Here is a 21,183-nt window from a genome sequence, read left to right on the forward strand (position 1 = left end):
TGGGACCGGGTCTCACAGTGCGTTAGATACACTGTCCTTTCCCCCTCTGGGACCGGGTCTCACAGTGCGTTAGATACACTGTCCTTTCCCCCTCTGGGACCGGGTCTCACAGTGCGTTAGATACACTGTCCTTTCCCCCTCTGGGACCGGGTCTCACAGTGCGTTAGATACACTGTCCTTTCCCCCCTGGGATCGGGTCTCACAGTGCGTTAGATACACTGTCCTTTCCCCCTCTGGGACCGGGTCTCACAGTGCGTTAGATACACTGTCCTTTCCCCCTCTGGGACCGGGTCTCACAGTGCGTTAGCTACACTGTCCTTTCCCCCTCTGGGACCGGGTCTCACAGTGCATTAGATACACTGTCCTTTCCCCCTCTGGGACCGGGTCTCACAGTGCGTTAGATACACTGTCCTTTCCCCCCTGGGATCGGGTCTCACAGTGCGTTAGATACACTGTCCTTTCCCCCTCTGGGACCGGGTCTCACAGTGCATTAGATACACTGTCCTTTCCCTCTCTGGGACCGGGTCTCACAGTGCATTAGATACACTGTCCTTTCCCCCTCTGGGACCGGGTCTCACAGTGCGTTAGATACACTGTCCTTTCCCCCTCTGGGACCGGGTCTCACAGTGCGTTAGATACACTGTCCTTTCCCTCTCTGGGACCGGGTCTCACAGTGCGTTAGATACACTGTCCTTTCCCCCTCTGGGACCGGGTCTCACAGTGCGTTAGATACACTGTCCTTTCCCCTCTGGGACCGGGTCTCACAATGCGTTAGATACACTGTCCTTTCCCCCTCTGGGACCGGGTCTCTCAGTGCGTTAGATACACTGTCCTTTCCCCCTCTGGGACCGGGTCTCACAGTGCGTTAGATACACTGTCCTTTCCCCCTCTGGGACCGGGTCTCACAGTGCGTTAGATACACTGTCCTTTCCCCCTCTGGGACCGGGTCTCACAGTGCGTTAGATACACTGTCCTTTCCCCCTCTGGGACCGGGTCTCACAGTGTGTTAGATACACTGTCCTTTCCCCCTCTGGGACCGGGTCTCACAGTGCGTTAGATACACTGTCCTTTCCCTCTCTGGGACCGGGTCTCACAGTGCTTTAGATACACTGTCCTTTCCCCCTCTGGGACCGGGTCTCACAGTGCGTTAGATACACTGTCCTTTCCCTCTCTGGGACCGGGTCTCACAGTGCGTTAGATACACTGTCCTTTCCCCCTCTGGGACCGGGTCTCTCAGTGCGTTAGATACACTGTCCTTTCCCCCTCTGGGACCGGGTCTCACAGTGCGTTAGATACACTGTCCTTTCCCCCTCTGGGACCGGGTCTCTCAGTGCGTTCGATACACTGTCCTTTCCCCCTCTGGGACCGGGTCTCACAGTGCGTTAGATACACTGTCCTTTCCCCCTCTGGGACCGGGTCTCACAGTGCGTTAGATACACTGTCCTTTCCCCCTCTGGGACCGGGTCTCACAGTGTGTTAGATACACTGTCCTTTCCCCCTCTGGGACCGGGTCTCACAGTGCGTTAGATACACTGTCCTTTCCCCCTCTGGGACCGGGTCTCACAATGCGTTAGATACACTGTCCTTTCCCCCTCTGGGACCGGGTCTCTCAGTGCGTTAGATACACTGTCCTTTCCCCCTCTGGGACCGGGTCTCACAGTGCGTTAGATACACTGTCCTTTCCCCCTCTGGGACCGGGTCTCACAGTGCGTTAGATACACTGTCCTTTCCCCCTCTGGGACCGGGTCTCACAGTGCGTTAGATACACTGTCCTTTCCCCCTCTGGGACCGGGTCTCACAGTGTGTTAGATACACTGTCCTTTCCCCCTCTGGGACCGGGTCTCACAGTGCGTTAGATACACTGTCCTTTCCCTCTCTGGGACCGGGTCTCACAGTGCTTTAGATACACTGTCCTTTCCCCCTCTGGGACCGGGTCTCACAGTGCGTTAGATACACTGTCCTTTCCCTCTCTGGGACCGGGTCTCACAGTGCGTTAGATACACTGTCCTTTCCCCCTCTGGGACCGGGTCTCTCAGTGCGTTAGATACACTGTCCTTTCCCCCTCTGGGACCGGGTCTCACAGTGCGTTAGATACACTGTCCTTTCCCCCTCTGGGACCGGGTCTCTCAGTGCGTTCGATACACTGTCCTTTCCCCCTCTGGGACCGGGTCTCACAGTGCGTTAGATACACTGTCCTTTCCCCCTCTGGGACCGGGTCTCTCAGTGCGTTCGATACACTGTCCTTTCCCCCTCTGGGACCGGGTCTCACAGTGCGTTAGATACACTGTCCTTTCCCCCTCTGGGACCGGGTCTCACAGTGCGTTAGATACACTGTCCTTTCCCCCTCTGGGACCGGGTCTCACAGTGCGTTAGATACACTGTCCTTTCCCCCTCTGGGACCGGGTCTCACAGTGTGTTAGATACACTGTCCTTTCCCCCTCTGGGACCGGGTCTCACAGTGCGTTAGATACACTGTCCTTTCCCCCTCTGGGACCGGGTCTCTCAGTGCGTTAGATACACTGTCCTTTCCCCCTCTGGGACCGGGTCTCACAGTGCGCTAGATACACTGTCCTTTCCCCATCTGGGACCGGGTCTCTCAGTGCGTTAGATACACTGTCCTTTCCCCATCTGGGACCGGGTCTCTCAGTGCGTTAGATACACTGTCCTTTCCCCCTCTGGGACCGGGTCTCTCAGTGCGTTAGATACACTGTCCTTTCCCCCTCTGGGACCGGGTCTCTCAGTGCGTTAGATACACTGTCCTTTCCCCCTCTGGGACCGGGTCTCACAGTGTGTTAGATACACTGTCCTTTCCCCCTCTGGGACCGGGTCTCACAGTGCGTTAGATACACTGTCCTTTCCCCCTCTGGGACCGGGTCTCACAGTGCGTTAGATAAACTGTCCTTTCCCCCTCTGGGACCGGGTCTCACAGTGTGTTAGATACACTGTCCTTTCCCCCTCTGGGACCGGGTCTCACAGTGCGTTAGATACACTGTCCTTTCCCCCTCTGGGACCGGGTCTCACAGTGCGTTAGATACACTGTCCTTTCCCCCTCTGGGACCGGGTCTCACAGTGCGTTGGATGCACTGTCCTTTCCCCCTCTGGGACCGGGTCTCACAGTGCGTTAGATACACTGTCCTTTCCCCCTCTGGGACCGGGTCTCTCAGTGCGTTAGATACACTGTCCTTTCCCCCTCTGGGACCGGGTCTCACAGTGCGTTAGATACACTGTCCTTTCCCCCTCTGGGACCGGGTCTCACAGTGCGTTAGATACACTGTCCTTTCCCCCTCTGGGACCGGGTCTCACAGTGCGTTAGATACACTGTCCTTTACCCCTCTGGGACCGGGTCTCACAGTGCATTAGATACACTGTCCTTTCCCCCTCTGGGACCGGGTCTCACAGTGCGTTAGATACACTGTCCTTTCCCCCTCTGGGACCGGGTCTCACAGTGCGTTAGATACACTGTCCTTTCCCCCCTGGGATCGGGTCTCACAGTGCGTTAGATACACTGTCCTTTCCCCCTCTGGGACCGGGTCTCACAGTGCATTAGATACACTGTCCTTTCCCTCTCTGGGACCGGGTCTCACATTGCGTTAGATACACTGTCCTTTCCCCCTCTGGGACCGGGTCTCTCAGTGCGTTAGATACACTGTCCTTTCCCCCTCTGGGACCGGGTCTCACAGTGCGTTAGACACGCTGTCCTTTCCCCCTCTGGGACCGGGTCTCACAGTGCATTGGATACACTGTCCTTTCCCCCTCTGGGACCGGGTCTCACAGTGCGTTAGATACACTGTCCTTTCCCCCTCTGGGGCCGGGTCTCACAGTGCGTTAGATACACTGTCCTTTCCCCCTCTGGGACCGGGTCTCACAGTGCGTTGGATACACTGTCCTTTCCCCCTCTGGGACCGGGTCTCACAGTGCGTTAGATACACTGTCCTTTCCCCCTCTGGGACCTGGTCTCACAGTGCGTTAGATACACTGTCCTTTCCCCCTCTGGGACCGGGTCTCACAGTGCGTTAGATACACTGTCCTTTCCCCCTCTGGGACAGGGTCTCACAGTGCGTTCGACACACTTTCCTTTCCCCCTCTGGGACCGGGTCTCACAGTGCGTTAGATACACTGTCCTTTCCCCCTCTGGGACCGGGTCTCACAGTGCATTAGATAAACTGTCCTTTCCCCCTCTGGGACCGGGTCTCACAGTGCGTTAGATACAATGTCCTTTCCCCCTCTGGGACCGGGTCTCACAGTGCGTTCGACACACTTTCCTTTCCCCCTCTGGGACCGGGTCTCACAGTGCGTTAGATACACTGTCCTTTCCCCCTCTGGGACCGTGTCTCACAGTGCGTTAGATACACTGTCCTTTCCCCCTCTGGGACCGGGTCTCACAGTGCGTTGGATACACTGTCCTTTCCCCCTCTGGGACCGGGTCTCACAGTGCGTTAGATACACTGTCCTTTCCCCCTCTGGGACCGGGTCTCACAGTGCGTTAGATACACTGTCCTTTCCCCCTCTGGGACCGGGTCTCACAGTGCGTTAGATACACTGTCCTTTCCCCCTCTGGGACCGGGTCTCACAGTGCGTTGGATGCACTGTCCTTTCCCCCTCTGGGACCGGGTCTCACAGTGCGTTAGATACACTGTCCTTTCCCCCTCTGGGACCGGGTCTCTCAGTGCGTTAGATACACTGTCCTTTCCCCCTCTGGGACCGGGTCTCACAGTGCGTTAGATACACTGTCCTTTCCCCCTCTGGGACCGGGTCTCACAGTGCGTTAGATACACTGTCCTTTCCCCCTCTGGGACCGGGTCTCACAGTGCGTTAGATACACTGTCCTTTACCCCTCTGGGACCGGGTCTCACAGTGCATTAGATACACTGTCCTTTCCCCCTCTGGGACCGGGTCTCACAGTGCGTTAGATACACTGTCCTTTCCCCCTCTGGGACCGGGTCTCACAGTGCGTTAGATACACTGTCCTTTCCCCCCTGGGATCGGGTCTCACAGTGCGTTAGATACACTGTCCTTTCCCCCTCTGGGACCGGGTCTCACAGTGCATTAGATACACTGTCCTTTCCCTCTCTGGGACCGGGTCTCACATTGCGTTAGATACACTGTCCTTTCCCCCTCTGGGACCGGGTCTCTCAGTGCGTTAGATACACTGTCCTTTCCCCCTCTGGGACCGGGTCTCACAGTGCGTTAGACACGCTGTCCTTTCCCCCTCTGGGACCGGGTCTCACAGTGCATTGGATACACTGTCCTTTCCCCCTCTGGGACCGGGTCTCACAGTGCGTTAGATACACTGTCCTTTCCCCCTCTGGGGCCGGGTCTCACAGTGCGTTAGATACACTGTCCTTTCCCCCTCTGGGACCGGGTCTCACAGTGCGTTGGATACACTGTCCTTTCCCCCTCTGGGACCGGGTCTCACAGTGCGTTAGATACACTGTCCTTTCCCCCTCTGGGACCTGGTCTCACAGTGCGTTAGATACACTGTCCTTTCCCCCTCTGGGACCGGGTCTCACAGTGCGTTAGATACACTGTCCTTTCCCCCTCTGGGACAGGGTCTCACAGTGCGTTCGACACACTTTCCTTTCCCCCTCTGGGACCGGGTCTCACAGTGCGTTAGATACACTGTCCTTTCCCCCTCTGGGACCGGGTCTCACAGTGCATTAGATAAACTGTCCTTTCCCCCTCTGGGACCGGGTCTCACAGTGCGTTAGATACAATGTCCTTTCCCCCTCTGGGACCGGGTCTCACAGTGCGTTAGATACACTGTCCTTTCCCCCTCTGGGACCGGGTCTCACAGTGCGTTAGATACACTGTCCTTTCCCCCTCTGGGACCGTGTCTCACAGTGCGTTAGATACACTGTCCTTTCCCCCTCTGGGACCGGGTCTCACAGTGCGTTGGATACACTGTCCTTTCCCCCTCTGGGACCGGGTCTCACAGTGCGTTAGATACACTGTCCTTTCCCCCTCTGGGACCGGGTCTCACAGTGCGTTAGATACACTGTCCTTTCCCCCTCTGGGACCGGGTCTCACAGTGCGTTAGATACACTGTCCTTTCCCCCTCTGGGACCGGGTCTCACAGTGCGTTAGATGCACTGTCCTTTCCCCCTCTGGGACCGGGTCTCACAGTGCGTTAGATACACTGTCCTTTCCCCCTCTGGGACCGGGTCTCACAGTGCGTTAGATACACTGTCCTTTCCCCCTCTGGGACCGGGTCTCACAGTGCGTTAGATACACTGTCCTTTCCCCCTCTGGGACCGGGTCTAACAGTGCGTTAGATACACTGTCCTTTCCCCCTCTGGGACCGGGTCTCACAGTGCGTTAGATACACTGTCCTTTCCCCCTCTGGGACCGGGTCTCACAGTGCGTTAGACACACTGTCCTTTCCCCCTCTGGGACCGGGTCTCACAGTGCGTTAGACACACTGTCCTTTCCCCCTCTGGGACCGGGTCTCACAGTGCGTTAGATACACTATCCTTTCCCGCTCTGGGACCGGGTCTCACAGTGCGTTAGATACACTGTCCTTTCCCCCTCTGGGACCGGGGTCTCACAGTGCGTTAGATACACTGTCCGTTCGCCCTCTGGGACCGGGGTCTCACAGTGCGTTAGATACACTGTCCTTTCCCCCTCTGGGACCGGGTCTCACAGTGCGTTAGACACACTGTCCTTTCCCCCTCTGGGACCGGGTCTCACAGTGCGTTAGATACACTGTCCTTTCCCCCTCTGGGACCGGGTCTCACAGTGTGTTAGATGCACTGTCCTTTCCCCCTCTGGGACCGGGTCTCACAGTGCGTTAGATACACTGTCCTTTCCCCCTCTGGGACCGGGTCTCACAGTGCGTTAGATACACTGTCCTTTCCCCCTCTGGGACCGGGTCTCACAGTGTGTTAGATACACTGTCCTTTCCCCCTCTGGGACCGGGTCTCACAGTGCGTTAGATACACTGTCCTTTCCCCCTCTGGGACCGGGTCTCACAGTGCGTTAGATACACTGTCCTTTCCCCCTCTGGGACCGGGTCTCACAGTGCGTTAGATACACTGTCCTTTCCCCCTCTGGGACAGGGTCTCACAGTGCGTTCGACACACTTTCCTTTCCCCCTCTGGGACCGGGTCTCACAGTGCGTTAGATACACTGTCCTTTCCCCCTCTGGGACCGGGTCTCACAGTGCATTAGATAAACTGTCCTTTCCCCCTCTGGGACCGGGTCTCACAGTGCGTTAGATACACTGTCCTTTCCCCCTCTGGGACCGGGTCTCACAGTGCGTGAGATACACTGTCCTTTCCCCCTCTGGGACCGGGTCTCACAGTGCGTTAGATACACTGTCCTTTCCCCCTCTGGGACCGGGTCTCACAGTGCGTTAGATACACTGTCCTTTCCCCCTCTGGGACCGGGTCTCACAGTGCGTTGGATACACTGTCCTTTCCCCCTCTGGGACCGGGTCTCACAGTGCGTTAGATACACTGTCCTTTCCCCCTCTGGGACCGGGTCTCTCAGTGCGTTAGATACACTGTCCTTTCCCCCTCTGGGACCGGGTCTCACAGTGCGTTAGATACACTGTCCTTTCCCCCTCTGGGACCGGGTCTCACAGTGCGTTAGATGCACTGTCCTTTCCCCCTCTGGGACCGGGTCTCACAGTGCGTTAGATACACTGTCCTTTCCCCCTCTGGGACCGGGTCTCACAGTGCGTTAGATACACTGTCCTTTCCCCCTCTGGGACCGGGTCTCACAGTGCGTTAGATACACTGTCCTTTCCCCCTCTGGGACCGGGTCTCACAGTGCGTTAGATGCACTGTCCTTTCCCCCTCTGGGACCGGGTCTCACAGTGCGTTAGATACACTGTCCTTTCCCCCTCTGGGACCGGGTCTCACAGTGCGTTAGATACACTGTCCTTTCCCCCTCTGGGACCGGGTCTCACAGTGCGTTAGATACACTGTCCTTTCCCCCTCTGGGACCTGGTCTCACAGTGCGTTAGATACACTGTCCTTTCCCCCTCTCGAAACCTGATAATCAAAGCCCGTCCCTCCTCAGTACTGAGGGAGCGCCGCACTGTCGGAGGGTCGGTACTAAGGGAGCGCCGCACTGTCGGAGTGTCGGTACTGAGGGAGCGCCGCACTGTCGGAGGGTCGGTACTGAGGGAGCGCCGCACTGTCGGAGGGTCAGTACTGAGGGAGCGCTGCACTGTCGGAGGGTCGGTACTGAGGGAGCGCCGCACTGTCGGAGGGTCAGTACTGAGGGAGCGCCGCACTGTCGGAGGGTCGGTACTGAGGGAGCACCGCACTGTCGGAGGTGCCGTCTTTCGGATGAGACGTTAAACCGAGGGCCCCGTCTGCCCCTCTCAGGTGGACGTAAAATCCCACGGCCTCTATTGGAAGAAGAGCAGGGGGGAGTTCTCCCCGGTGTCCTGGGGCCGATATTTATCCCTCGACCAACATCACTAAAAGGAATCAGTTGAACTGCCTCGTGGAGCTGCTTGGCTTTTTTTCGGGGGGGGATGTTTCTTTGTGCAAAGAGCAGAGTTGTCGGCTTGGGAGCGGCGTCTGACTGACTGTGCGAGGGAGAGGGGCACCGTTCCGTACTCACTGAGGGCCTGTGTGAATCCCGACACCGAGTGAATTCTCAAGCTGAGCGTTCCTCTCATTATCTTGTCCTCTGCGTCTGAAAAATCAAATAACAAAGGCGAGTCTAGAGCACAGAAACAGGCCATTCGGCCCCACCTGGTCTATCCCGGTGTTTATGCTCCACACGAGCCTCCACCCTCCCTACTCCATCTCACCCTCTCACCATCTCCTTCTATTCCTCTCTCCCTCATGTGTTTATCCAGCTTCCCCTTAAATCCATCTACACTATTCACCTCAACTACTCCTTGTGGGAGCGAGTTCCACATTCTCACCACTCTCTGGGGAAAGAAGTTTCTCCTGAATTCCCCTATTGGATTTATTAGTGACTATCTTATATTTATGGCCCCGAGTTCTGGTCTCCCCCACAAGTGGAAACATCTTCTCTCCGTCTACCCTATCGAACCCTTTCATAATCTTAAAGACCTCGATCAGGTCACCCCTCAGTCTTCTCTGTTGTAGAGAAAAGAGCCCCAGTCTGTTCAATCTTTCCTGATAGGTAAAAACTCTCAGTTCTGGTATCATCCTTGTAAATCTTTTTCACACCTTCTCCAGTGCCTCTATATCCTTTTTATAATATGGAGAACAGAACTGTGCACAGTGCTCCAAGTGTGGTCTAACCAAGGTATATGGAGACCAGAACTGTGCACAGTGCTCCAAGTGTGGTCTAACCAAGGTATATGGAGACCAGAACTGTGCACAGTACTCCAAGTGTGGTCTAACCAAGGTATATGGAGACCAGAACTGTGCACGGTGCTCCAAGTGTGGTCTAACCAAGGTATATGGAGACCAGAACTGTGCACAGTGCTCCAAGTGTGGTCTAACCAAGGTATATGGAGACCAGAACTGTGCACAGTGCTCCAAGTGTGGTCTAACCAAGGTATATGGAGACCAGAACTGTGCACAGTACTCCAAATGTTGTCTAACCAAGGTATATGGAGACCAGAACTGTGCACAGTGCTCAAGTGTGGTCTAACCAAGGTATATGGAGACCAGAACTGTGCAAAGTACTCCAAGTGTGGTCTAACCAAGGTATATGGAGACCAGAACTGTGCAAAGTACTCCAAGTGTGGTCTAACCAAGGTATATGGAGACCAGAACTGTGCACAGTGCTCCAAGTGTGGTCTAACCAAGGTATATGGAGACCAGAACTGTGCACAGTGCTCCAAGTGTGGTCTAACCAAGGTATATGGAGACCAGAACTGTGCACAGTGCTCAAGTGTGGTCTAACCAAGGTATATGGAGACCAGAACTGTGCAAAGTACTCCAAGTGTGGTCTAACCAAGGTATATGGTGACCAGAACTGTGCACAGTACTCCAAGTGTGGTCTAACCAAGGTATATGGAGACCAGAACTGTGCACAGTGCTCCAAGTGTGGTCTAACCAAGGTATATGGAGACCAGAACTGTGCACAGTGCTCCAAGTGTGGTCTAACCAAGGTATATGGAGACCAGAACATGCAGGTACAGCAAGGAATTTGAAAAGCAAATGGTACGTTGGCCTTTATCGCAAGGAGGTTGGAGTACAAGAGTAAGGAAGTCTTGCTACAATTGTACAGGGTTTTGGTGAGACCTCACCTGGAGTACTGTGTACAGTTTTGGTCTCCTTATCTAAGGAAGGATATGCTCGCCTTAGAGGCGGTGCAACGAAGGTTCACCAGATTGATTGCTGGGATGAGAGGGTTGTCCTCTGAGGAGAGATTGAGTAGAATGGGCCGAGACTCTCTGGAGTTTAGAAGAATGAGAGGCGATCTCATTGAAATATATAAGATTCTGAGGGGGCTTCACAGGGTCGATGCTGAGAGGTTGTTCCCCCAGGGCTAGCGAGTCTAGAACCAGGGGGGCGTTGTCTCAGGATAAGGGGTCAGCCATTCAAGACTGAGATGAGGAGGAATTTCTTCACTCAGAGGGTTGTGAATCTTTGGAACTCTCTACCCTGGAGGGCTGAGTCGTTGATTATATTCAAGACTGAGATGGATGGATTTTTGGACTCTCGGGGAATCAAGGGATCCGGGGATCGGGCGGGAAAGTGGAGTTGAGGTCGAAGATCGGCCATGACCTGATTGAATGGCGGAGCAGGCTCGAGGGGCCGAGTGGCCCACTCCTGCTCCTGTCTCTTCTGTTCTTCGAACTGTGCGCAGCTCTGGACAAGTTTAGCATTAACTGATACTCGATTGAGGACTCAGTCATCTTGAAGGCCACGCAAATCGTCAAAAGCGAGCGGACAGATCCAAAGCAGAAATCAGAAATGCCAATGGTAACGTTGGCCATTATCTCAAGGGGGCTGGAATACAAATGGGAGGGCGGGGGGGTTATGCTCCAGCTGTACAGAGATCTGGGCAGACCCCCCACCCATCTGGAGAGACACTGCGTCCAGTTCTGGGCCACCGCAGCTCGGGAAGGACGTATTGGCCTTGGAGGGGGCGCAGAGCAGATTCACCAGAACGATAACCGGGGCCGGGGGGCTTAAAGGGTTAGATTCCGAGGAGAGGTCGCACAGACGAGTCTTGCGTTCCCTCGAGTGTCGAAGATTAAGGGGTGGGGGATCTAATGGAGGGGTTTGAGATGATTGAAGGATTCGATAGGGTAGATCGAGAGAGAAACTATTTCCTCTGGTGAGGGGAGAGTCCAGAACAAGGATGGGAGGGGGGCATCATGGATATGTAGGGGACAGAAAGCAGAGAGTGGTGGTGGACGGTTGTTTTTCAGACTGGAGGGAGGCGTACAGGGGTTGTATCCCCCCCAGGGGTCAGTATTAGGACCACCACCGCTCTTTTTGAGATGTATTAATGACCTGGACTTGGGGCGAATTTCGCAGTTTGCAGACGACACGAAACTCGGAACTGGGAGGAGGAGGGTAAGAGACGTCAGGAGGGCAGAGGCAGGCCGGTGGAACGGGCGGACACCCGGCAGCTGGAATTCAAGGTCGAGGCGTGGAAAGGCGAGCAGAGGCGGGCGTACCTGCCCCGCCGCCCCACCCCGGGTCGGGCGTGAGAGGTCGCGCGGCCGCTGTTGGAGGGAGAGCAGCGGTCCTAATACTGACCCCTCGGCGGGGGCGGGGGGGGAAAACACCGCTGCGGCCCGGCCTGAGAAGCAACCGTTCCTCGCCACACCGTGGGATCTTGCTGTGCGCAAGATGGCTGCCGACTCACCGGCCTTTGCAGCGCTGCTTCGAAAGGAAAAGTCCTTCGTTGGCTGGAAGGAGCTTTGGGGCCTCCTGAGAGACGCTGCGCGATGGCCAATTCCATAACCCCCCCCTCCGCGGTTGCCGAGGGATCCGATGTGCGATTCCTGAGGTGAGAGATGGGCGGGCCGAGCCGTTTCGATTTGCGCCTGGCGCCAGAGGAGGAGACAGCGCCCTCCCCCCTCCCGGGGGTGGGGGGCAGCCCAAACGGGGAACTGGGTCCTGCCCGACCCACCCTGTCCCCAACGCGGACCCCCCCCTCCTCCTCCTCCTCCTCCTCGCGCAAGGCGACGGGAGTCCCCGATCACGGGAGGTTGCTGGTCGCCCCAGGGCGGGGGGCCGGGGGGCCGGGGGGGGGGGGGAGAGGAATTCTTACCTTCTGCGTTGCTGTGCAGAGGCGGATTACTGAGGGCCCCCTGCTCGAGGCAGCCGTTGATCAGGTTGGAAGCCTCGTAGGGCGTCATCGAGACCGGATTCGAACCTGCATCGAGGGGGACAGACAGAGGGAGATCAGGAGGGCGGCCCTGGGTTCACGGAGGGTGAGGGGCGCCAGCCAGAGTCCTCCCGCTCCTGCTCGCCGAGAACGCACCGGCCTCCAGTCTGATATTGGCCCTCCCCCCCAGCACGCCCCCGCTGGCACTGCCCCCCCCTCTCTCTCTCTCTCTCTCTCTCTCTCAGGTCACAACCTGACCGCCCTCCCCTGGAAGCCGAACCAGGCCCGTTCTCAACCTCGGCGTCCTGCCTGACCCCGAGATGAGCTTCTGACCGCCCCCCCCCCGCCCAGTCTCCAAGGCCGCCCACTCCCGCCTCTGTAACATCGCCCGTCTCCGGCCTCCCACCCCGCCGCCTCCGTGACCATCAACTCATCTGAAACTCCTGCCCTATCAAATCCTTCAATCACCTTGAACCCCTCGATTAGAACCCCCCCTCCCTTAATCTTCCAAACTCGAGGGAACACAGGCCTCGTCTTTTTTTTTTTTCGTTCATGGGGATGTGGGCGTCGCTGGCGAGGCCGGCATTTATTGCCCATCCCTAATTGCCCCTTGAGAAGGTGGTGGTGAGCCGCCTTCTTGAACCGCTGCAGTCCGTGTGGTGAAGGTTCTCCCACAGTGCTGTTAGGAAGGGAGTTCCAGGATTTTGACCCAGCGACGATGAAGGAACGGCCGATATATTTCCAAGTCGGGATGGTGTGTGACTCGGAGGGGAACGTGCAGGTGGTGTTGTTCCCATGTGCCTGCTGCCCTTGTCCTTCTAGGTGGTAGAGGTCGTGGGTTTGGGAGGTGCTGTCGAAGAAGCCTTGGCGAGTTGCTGCAGTGCATCCTGTGGATGGTGCACACTGCAGCCACGGTGCGCCGGTGGTGAAGGGAGTGAATGTTTAGGGTGGTGGATGGGGTGCCAATCAAGCGGGCTGCTTTGCCCTGGATGGTGTCGAGCTTCTTGAGTGTTGTTGGAGCTGCACTCATCCAGGCAAGTGGAGAGTATTCCATCACACTCCTGACTTGTGCCTTGCAGATGGTGGAAAGGCTTTGGGGAGTCAGGAGGTGAGTCACTCGCCGCAGAATACCCAGCCTCTGACCTGCTCTTGTAGCCACAGTATTTATATGGCTGGTCCAGCTAAGTTTCTGGTCAATGGTGACCCCCAGGATGTTGATGGTGGGGGATTCGGCGATGGTAATGTCAAGGGGAGGTGGTTAGACTCTCTCTTGTTGGAGATGGTCATTGCCTGGCACTTGTTTGGCTGCAGAATACCCAGTGCCTGACCTGGGCGACCTCTCCTCGTAATGTAACCCTCTTCGGCCCCCCCCGGTTATCATTCTGGTGACTCTGCTCTGCGCCCCCTCCAAGGCCAACACGTCCTTCCCGAGCTGCGGTGGCCCAGAACTGAAGGCAGTGTCTCTCCAGATGGGGGGGTCTGACCAGATCTCTGGACAGTCGGAGCATAACCCCCTCTCCCCTTTGTATTCCAGCCCCCTTGAGATAGAGGCCAACGTTCCCATTCGCCCTTTAAGTTGTTTTATGCACCTCTCCACTGGCGTTTCGTGAGTTCTCGACTCGGGGACCCCCAAATCTCTCCGCTGCTCCTCGGACGCTAACTTTTAAAGAGACGAATAAAAGCCAAGGTGGGAGATGTGCGACAGGGAGAGGAGGCGGCCGGGAACGGGGAGGGGGAAGGGGTGTGGGGGGGGAGCAGCGAGGAAAGGAGGGGGGAGGGGAACGGCCGCACGAGGGAGGGGGATGAGGGGGAGGCCAGCAGATACGTACCGCTCTTTTTCAGCCTCTCGATGATCTCCCGCCAGTCGTGCAGCTCGTAGTCCGAAGACAGGAGGAAGAGGTAACTCTGTGGGGGGGCAGAGACGCACGGGCGGTTAGCTGAGACGGCGAGCTCCCCCCGCGCTGAGCCCCGTCCACGCGGTTCGCTGGGCCTGGTGCACGACGGAGCCTGGGCCTGGAGTATTGGGCCCCGGGCCTGGGGTATTGTGGAGCATAATGGACCCTGGTCCTGCAGTAGGATGGGCCCTGGGCCTGGTGTGTGATGGAGCCTGGGCCTGGAGTATAATGGGCCCTGGGCCTGGTGTGTGATGGAGCCTGGGCCTGGAGTATAATGGGCCCTGGGCCTGGTGTGTGATGGAGCCTGGGCCTGGAGTATAATGGGCCCTGGGCCTGGTGTGTGATGGAGCCTGGGCCTGGAGTATAATGGACTCTGGGCCTAGTGTATTGTGGATCCTGGGCCTGGAGTATTGGACCCTGGTCCAGGATTGTGATTGACTCTGGGCCTGGTGTGTGATGAAGCCTGGGGCTGGAGTATTGGATCCTGGGCCTGGAGTATTGGACCCTGGGCCTGCGTTGTGATGGACTCTGGGCCTGGTGTGTGATGAAGCCTGGGCCTGGAGTATTGGACCTTGGGCCTGGAGTATTGGACCCTGGGCCTGGAGTATTGGACCCTGGTCCAGGATTGTGATTGACTCTGGGCCTGGTGTGTGATGAAGCCTGGGCCTGGAGTATTGGACCTTGGGCCTGGAGTATTGGACCCTGGGCCTGGAGTATTGGACCCTGGTCCAGGATTGTGATTGACTCTGGGCCTGGTGTGTGATGAAGCCTGGGGCTGGAGTATTGGACCCTGGGCCTGGAGTATTGGACCCTGGTCCAGGATTGTGATTGACTCTGGGCCTGGTGTGTGATGAAGCCTGGGCCTGGAGTATTGGACCCTGGGCCTGGAGTATTGGACCCTGGGCCTGCGTTGTGATGGACTCTGGGCCTGGTGTGTGATGAAGCCTGGGCCTGGAGTATTGGACCTTGGGCCTGGAGTATTGGACCCTGGGCCTGGAGTATTGGACCCTGGTCCAGGATTGTGATTGACTCTGGGCCTGGTGTGTGATGAAGCCTGGGGCTGGAGTATTGGACCCTGGGCCTGGAGTATTGGACCCTGGTCCAGGATTGTGATTGACTCTGGGCCTGGTGTGTGATGAAGCCTGGGCCTGGAGTATTGGACCCTGGGCCTGGAGTATTGGACCCTGGGCCTGCGTTGTGATGGACTCTGGGCCTGGTGTGTGATGAAGCCTGGGCCTGGAGTACAATGGACTCTGGGCCTCGTGTCTTGTGGAGCCTGGGCATGGCGTAAGCCTGAGGTGAGGCTCGCTCCACGATGAAGCTTGGGAGGACTGGAGACGATGCATCGACAGGAGGTAGGACCATTTATTAAAGATTAGACAAGACAGCACACCAATGCGCCAATGAGGGCAATTTATTGGCCTGTTGCCTGCCCTCCATCTCAATCTGGCAGAACAGTTATTTCCAACACGGACTGACCACAAACTCAGGCCTCAACAGGAGGCCTCAATGTGGTTGTCAGACCAAATGCAACTTGGGAATCTCAACACTGCCCCTGGTCTCACTGCACTTCAGTGGGGCGTTTAAGGGGGGCGACACATCACAAACTGCACTGTCCGTTCCCCCTCTGGGACCGGGGTCTCACAGTGCGTTAGATACACTGTCCTTTCCCCCTCTGGGACCGGGTCTCACAGTGCGTTAGATACACTGTCCTTTCCCCCTCTGGGACCGGGTCTCACAGTGCGTTAGATACACTGTCCTTTCCCCCTCTGGGACCGGATCTCACAGTGTGTTAGATACACTGTCATTTCCCCCTCTGGGACCGGGTCTCACAGTGCGTTAGATACACTGTCCTTTCCCCCTCTGGGACCGGGTCTCACAGTGTGTTAGATACACTGTCCTTTCCCCCTCTGGGACCGGGTCTCACAGTGCATTAGATACACTGTCCTTTCCCCCTCTGGGACCGGGTCTCACAGTGCGTTAGATACACTGTCCTTTCCCCCTCTGGGACCGGGTCTCACAGTGTGTTAGATACACTGTCCTTTCCCCCTCTGGGACCGGGTCTCACAGTGCGTTAGATACACTGTCCTTTCCCCCTCTGGGACCGGGTCTCACAGTGCGTTAGATACACTGTCCTTTCCCCCTCTGGGACCGGGTCTCACAGTGTGTTAGATACACTGTCCTTTCCCCCTCTGGGACCGGGTCTCACAGTGTGTTAGATACACTGTCCTTTCCCCCTCTGGGACCGGGTCTCTCAGTGTGTTAGATACACTGTCCTTTCCCCCTCTGGGACCGGGTCTCACAGTGCGTTAGACACACTGTCCTTTCCCCCTCTGGGACCGGGTCTCACAGTGCGTTAGATACACTGTCCTTTCCCCCTCTGGGACCGGGTCTCACAGTGCGTTAGATACACTGTCCTTTCCCCCTCTGGGACCGGGTCTCACAGTGCGTTAGATACACTGTCCTTTCCCCCTCTGGGACCGGGTCTCTCAGTGTGTTAGATACACTGTCCTTTCCCCCCTCTGGGAACGGGTCTCACAGTGCGTTAGATACACTGTCCTTTCCCCCTCTGGGACCGGGTCTCACAGTGCGTTAGATACACTGTCCTTTCCCCCTCTGGGACCGGGTCTCACAGTGCGTTAGATACACTGTCCTTTCCCCCTCTGGGACCGGGTCTCACAGTGCGTTAGATACACTGTCCTTTCCCCCTCTGGGACCGGGTCTCACAGTGCGTTAGATACACTGTCCTTTCCCCCTCTGGGACCGGGTCTCACAGTGCGTTAGACACACTGTCCTTTCCCCCTCTGGGACCGGGTCTCACAGTGCGTTAGACACACTGTCCTTTCCCCCTCTGGGACCGGGTCTCACAGTGCGTTAGATACACTGTCCTTTCCCCCTCTGGGACCGGGTCTCACAGTGCGTTAGACACACTGTCCTTTCCCCCTCTGGGACCGGGTCTCACAGTGCGTTAGACACACTGTCCTTTCCCCCTCTGGGACCGGGTCTCACAGTGCGTTAGATACACTGTCCTTTCCCCCTCTGGGACTGGGTCTCACAGTGCGTTAGATACACTGTCCTTTCCCCCTCTGGGACCGGGGTCTCACAGTGCGTTAGATACACTGTCCTTTCCCCCTCTGGGACCGGGTCTCACAGTGCGTTAGATACACTGTCCTTTCCCCCTCTGGGACCGGGTCTCACAGTGCGTTAGATACACTGTCCTTTCCCCCTCTGGGACCGGGTCTCACAGTGCGTTAGATACACTGTCCTTTCCCCCTCTGGGACCGGGTCTCACAGTGCGTTAGATACACTGTCCTTTCCCCCTCTGGGACCGGGTCTCACAGTGCGTTAGATACACTGTCCTTTCCCCCTCTGGGACCGGGGTCTCACAGTGCGTTAGATACACTGTCCTTTCCCCCTCTGGGACCGGGGTCTCACAGTGCGTTAGATACACTGTCCTTTCCCCCTCTGGGACCGGGTCTCACAGTGCGTTAGATACACTGTCCTTTCCCCCTCTGGGACCGGGTCTCACAGTGCGTTAGATACACTGTCCTTTCCCCCTCTGGGACCGGGTCTCACAGTGCGTTAGATACACTGTCCTTTCCCCCTCTGGGACCGGGTATCACAGTGCGTTAGATACACTGTCCTTTCCCCCTCTGGGACCGGGTCTCACAGTGCGTTAGATACTGTCCTTTCTCCCTCTGGGACCGGGTCTCACAGTGCGTTAGATACACTGTCCTTTCCCCCTCTGGGACCGGGTCTCACAGTGCGTTAGATACACTGTCCTTTCCCCCTCTGGGACCGGGTCTCACAGTGCGTTAGATACACTGTCCTTTCCCCCTCTGGGACCGGGTCTCACAGTGCGTTAGATACACTGTCCTTTCCCCCTCTGGGACCGGGTCTCACAGTGCGTTAGATAAACTGTCCTTTCCCCCTCTGGGACCGGGTCTCACAGTGCGTTAGATACACTGTCCTTTCCCCCTCTGGGACCGGGTCTCACAGTGCGTTAGATACACTGTCCTTTCCCCCTCTGGGACCGGGTCTCACAGTGCGTTAGATACACTGTCCTTTCCCCCTCTGGGACCGGGTCTCACAGTGCGTTAGATACACTGTCCTTTCCCCCTCTGGGACCGGGTCTCTCAGTGCGTTAGATACACTGTCCTTTCCCCCTCTGGGACCGGGTCTCACAGTGTGTTAGATACACTGTCCTTTCCCCCTCTGGGACCGGGTCTCACAGTGCGTTAGATACACTGTCCTTTCCCCCCTCTGGGACCGGGTCTCACAGTGCGTTAGATACACTGTCCTTTCCCCCTCTGGGACCGGGTCTCACAGTGCGTTAGATACACTGTCCTTTCCCCCTCTGGGACCGGGTCTCACAGTGCGTTAGATACACTGTCCTTTCCCCCTCTGGGACCGGGTCTCACAGTGCGTTAGATACACTGTCCTTTCCCCCTCTGGGACCGGGTCTCTCAGTGCGTTAGATACACTGTCCTTTCCCCCCTCTGGGACCGGGTCTCACAGTGCGTTAGATACACTGTCCTTTCCCCCTCTGGGACCGGGTCTCACAGTGCGTTAGATACACTGTCCTTTCCCCCTCTTGGACCGGGTCTCACAGTGCGTTAGATACACTGTCCTTTCCCCCTCTGGGACCGGGTCTCACAGTGCGTTAGATACACTGTCCTTTCCCCCTCTGGGACCGGGTCTCACAGTGCGTTAGATACACTGTCCTTTTCCCCCTCTGGGACCGGGGTCTCTACAGTGCGTTAGATACACTGTCCTTTCCCCCTCTGGGACCGGGGTCTCACAGTGCGTTAGATACACTGTCCTTTCCCCCTCTGGGACCGGGTCTCACAGTGTGTTAGATACACTGTCCTTTCCCCCTGTGGGACCGGGTCTCACAGTGCGTTAGATACACTGTCCTTTCCCCCCTCTGGGACCGGGTCTCACAGTGCGTTAGATACACTGTCCGTTCGCCCTCTGGGACCGGGGTCTCACAGTGCGTTAGATACACTGTCCTTTCCCCCTCTGGGACCGGGTCTCACAGTGCGTTAGACACACTGTCCTTTCCCCCTCTGGGACCGGGTCTCACAGTGCGTTAGATACACTGTCCTTTCCCCCTCTGGGACCGGGTCTCACAGTGTGTTAGATACACTGTCCTTTCCCCCTCTGGGACCGGGTTCTCACAGTGCGTTAGATACACTGTCCTTTCCCCCTCTGGGACCGGGTCTCACAGTGCGTTAGATACACTGTCCTTTCCCCCTCTGGGACCCGGGTCTCACAGTGCGTTAGATACACTGTCCTTTCCCCCTCTGGGACCGGGTCTCACAGTGCGTTAGATACACTGTCCTTTCCCCCTCTGGGAATGGGTCTCACAGTGTGTTAGATACACTGTCCTTTCCCCCTCTGGGACCGGGTCTCACAGTGTGTTAGATACACTGTCCTTTCCCCCTCTGGGACCGGGTCTCACAGTGTGTTAGATACACTGTCCTTTCCCCCTCTGGGACCGGGTCTCACAGTGCGTTAGATACACTGTCCTTTCCCCCTCTGGGACCGGGTCTCACAGTGCGTTAGATACACTGTCCTTTCCCCCTCTGGGACCGGGTCTCACAGTGCGTTAGATACACTGTCCTTTCCCCCTCTGGGACCGGGTCTCACAGTGCGTTAGATAGCACTGTCCTTTCCCCCTCTGGGACCGGGTCTCACAGTGCGTTAGACACACTGTCCTTTTCCCCCTCTGGGACCGGGTCTCTCAGTGCGTTAGATACACTGTCCTTTCCCCCTCTGGGACCGGGGTCCCACAGTGCGTTAGATAACACTGTCCTTTCCCCCTCTGGGACCGGGTCTCACAGTGCGTTAGATACACTGTCCTTTCCCCCTCTGGGACCGGGTCTCACAGTGCGTTAGATACACTGTCCTTTCCCCTCTGGGACCGGGTCTCACAGTGCGTTAGACACACTGTCCTTTCCCCCTGTGGGACCGGGTCTCACAGTGCGTTAGATACACTGTCCTTTCCCCCTCTGGGACCGGGTCTCACAGTGTGTTAGATACACTGTCCTTTCCCCCTCTGGGACCGGGTCTCACAGTGTGTTAGATACACTGTCCTTTCCCCCTCTGGGACCGGTCTCACAGTGCGTTAGATACACTGTCCTTTCCCCCTCTGGGACCGGGTCTCACAGTGCGTTAGATACACTGTCCTTTCCCCCTCTGGGACCGGGTCTCACAGTGTGTTAGATACACTGTCCTTACTCTGGGACCGGGTCTCACAGTGTGTTAGATACACTGTCCTTTCCCCCTCTGGGACCGGGTCTCACAGTGCGTTAGATGCACTGTCCTTTCCCCCTCTGGGACCGGGTCTCACAGTGTGTTAGATACACTGTCCTTTCCCCCTCTGGGACCGGGTCTCACAGTGCGTTAGATACACTGTCCTTTCCCCCTCTGGGACCGGGTCTCACAGTGTGTTAGATACACTGTCCTTTCCCCCTCTGGGACAGGGTCTCACAGTGCGTTAGATACACTGTCCTTTCCCCCTCTGGGACAGGGTCTCACAGTGCGTTAGATACACTGTCCTTTCCCCCTCTGGGACAGGGTCTCACAGTGTGTTAGATACACTGTCCTTTCCCCCTCTGGGACAGGGTCTCACAGTGCGTTAGATACACTGTCCTTTCCCCCTCTGGGACAGGGTCTCACAGTGTGTTAGATACACTGTCCTTTCCCCCTCTGGGACAGGGTCTCACAGTGCGTTAGATACACTGTCCTTTCCCCCTCTGGGACCGGGTCTCGCAGTGCGTTAGATACACTGTCCTTTCCCCCTCTGGGACCGGGTCTCACAGTGCATTAGATACACTGTCCTTTCCCCCTCTGGGACCGGGTCTCACAGTGCGTTAGATACACTGTCCTTTCCCCCTCTGGGACCGGGTCTCACAGTGCGTTAGACACACTGTCCTTTCCCCCTCTGGGACCGGGTCTCACAGTGCGTTAGATACACTGTCCTTTCCCCCTCTGGGACCGGGTCTCACAGTGCGTTAGACACACTGTCCTTTCCCCCTCTGGGACCGGGTCTCACATT

The 21,183-nt window shown here is 57.0% G+C and overlaps 1 protein-coding gene across 1 annotated transcript in view; it reads right to left on the reverse strand.

Annotated features, from left to right (window-relative positions):
• LOC137309172 (active breakpoint cluster region-related protein-like) overlaps nt 1–21,183 on the reverse strand; it is a gene marked incomplete at its 5' end in the record, with an annotated part of 28,687 nt that overhangs the window by 630 nt on the left and 6,874 nt on the right. The window contains 3 exons of the mRNA XM_067977452.1: nt 8,575–8,649; nt 12,169–12,273; nt 14,055–14,130. Coding sequence (XP_067833553.1) covers nt 8,575–8,649; nt 12,169–12,273; nt 14,055–14,130 — 256 coding nt within the window. The remainder of the gene's footprint in view (nt 1–8,574; nt 8,650–12,168; nt 12,274–14,054; nt 14,131–21,183) is intronic.

This window comes from Heptranchias perlo, unplaced genomic scaffold, assembly GCF_035084215.1.
Source record: "Heptranchias perlo isolate sHepPer1 unplaced genomic scaffold, sHepPer1.hap1 HAP1_SCAFFOLD_1518, whole genome shotgun sequence".
Classification (NCBI taxonomy): domain Eukaryota; kingdom Metazoa; phylum Chordata; class Chondrichthyes; order Hexanchiformes; family Hexanchidae; genus Heptranchias; species Heptranchias perlo.